General features: G+C 38.7%; 1 protein-coding gene across 1 annotated transcript; it reads right to left on the bottom strand.

The window, feature by feature from the left end:
* Positions 1-161: 161 nt before the first annotated feature.
* Positions 162-1,414, bottom strand: LOC112502323 (glyoxylate/hydroxypyruvate reductase HPR3-like). The gene is made up of 2 exons (XM_025106211.1): positions 968-1,414; positions 162-686 (listed from the first exon to the last, which is right to left on the bottom strand). The coding sequence occupies exons 1-2, from the start codon at positions 1,412-1,414 to the stop codon at positions 162-164; spliced, it is 972 nt and encodes a 323-aa protein (XP_024961979.1).
* Positions 1,415-2,011: the final 597 nt, after the last annotated feature.

Below are 2,011 nucleotides of genomic sequence, written 5' to 3'. Positions count from 1 at the left end.
TTTATATTATAAATGGTGAAACTCATTAAAATAAACCAAAAAATCACATTACATTTAACAAGTGCTCAAAAATAAGAAATGTGTGGGGAKAGATGTGAAGTTTATGCATATCATACAAATCTATTTTCGAATAACATATATGTCGGTAACATTAAACAAGTTCAGTCGTCCAATATCTCACACTCCAAGGGTTTGTTTGATAAGAACGCATCAAGATTCTTACATACGAGATTATAAAGCTTTTGACACGCCTCCTCTGTGATGGCACCATGATGGGGTGTCAGTACCACATTCTCCAATGCAAAAAGCTCTTTTGGGAGGTTGGGCTCGTCTTCAAAAACATCTAAACCTGCACCACCAATCTCCCCATTAATCAAACACTCCACTAGTTCTTTCTCGTTGATGATTGCTCCTCGTGCAGTGTTGACGATARCTCCTTCCTTTCCTAGGGCCAACATTACTTCTCGGTCAATCATGTGATGCGTTTGCTCTGTTAACGCACACGAAATCAACAGTATCTCACAGTTGGCAACAAGTTGGTGAATTCCAGGATAGAAAGGGAATGGAATGTGTGGTCTCATGGTTCTTGAAGTGTACGAGACGATGCAACCCATGGCGTTAAGTCTTGTGGCAATATGGAGACCGATGCTTCCTAGCCCAACAATCCCGACTCGCTTGCCACCTAACTGGAAATCKTAAGCGGTTGTAAATGATGGTTAAGAATAGATAACACAAAAACTACAAAAAAGAAAAATCAGGTTTCAAGGAAGTTCAAATTAAACTTGGCTAAACATAATATACATATATATAAAACAGCGTATAAAAAAACTAATGTGACGATTTATTTCTTAAAAAATTTGTTTGAATCTTAAAAATGTATTATTGTAATTCTATAAATTTAAGACATGTTGAACAATTTTTTAGAGATTTAAAAATAACATGATATGATAAGAAGAAGCAAAGGAACCTTATGGGCGAGAGGGTAGTCTCCTTCCCGAGGCCAAGCCCCAGACTTCACAAACCGATTTCCAGCACTGATTCTTCTCATCACATCAATCAACAACCCTACCGCCATGTCTGCAACATCGTCGGAAAAAGTTGATCCGGCATTGGCCACAACAATCCCACGGCGTTTGCATTCTCGGAGGTCAATATGGTTGACGCCGGTGGAACTGGCCAACACAAATTGGAGGTCAGGCAGGCTTTGGATAATCTGGGTGGTAACCGGAGCCACAGCAGAACAGAAAATGGCTTTCACAGAAGCTGAATGAGTGGAAATGAATTGGTGGAGAGGAATAGGGTTTTCCCATGGTTTCAGGAAATTGAATTTCTCTGAAAATTCGGTCTCGTAGGCTTTAAAAACGAGCGGCGGGCCGAGAACGAGGATTGCAGGAACTTCCGGTGCCGTATTCATTGGACTTGGCGGAGTCCACCGGCCGAAGTTGAAGATGGTGTGTTTCCTGTGCTTCTTGCAATCACGTGTGTATATATATATACATGACCATTTGGGATAACTGATTAGTTTGTGGTAACTGTGAGATTCAATCTTCACAACAAATAACAGATAAATTAGAAAATTAATAACTATAGTAGTTTGAGTTAAAATTATAATTAGATGACATTTTAGGTATTTTAGAAAAAACTCCTCTCTGCTCTCTCATCTCTCCGACCTCCAATCTCCGGCCTCTGGTGAACATTTAATCCGGCAGGTACCAAGTAATCACAAAGATACACAATGTGATACCCATTGTGATACCCTTGTGATACCAACTATGATATCAACTCAAACCTTAAAAACAAAGATACACAATGTGATACCCAGTGTAATAAACAATGTGATACCCATTGTGATATACTGTGATACCAATTTCACCGGAGGCCGAAGATTGGAGGTCGGAGAGAGGAGAGAGAATTTTTAAAAAAATACATAATATACTCTCTAATTATAATTTTAACTCAAACTACCATAATTATTAATTTTCTAATTTATCCGTTGATTTGTGGTTGAGAT

The sequence above is a fragment of the Cynara cardunculus genome, unplaced genomic scaffold (assembly GCF_001531365.2).
Source record: "Cynara cardunculus var. scolymus isolate 2C unplaced genomic scaffold, CcrdV1 Un_Scaffold_1253, whole genome shotgun sequence".
Classification (NCBI taxonomy): Eukaryota; Viridiplantae; Streptophyta; class Magnoliopsida; order Asterales; family Asteraceae; genus Cynara; species Cynara cardunculus.
The sequence above is the reverse complement of the archived record's forward strand: the minus strand, read 5'-3'. Positions and strand labels throughout refer to the sequence as shown.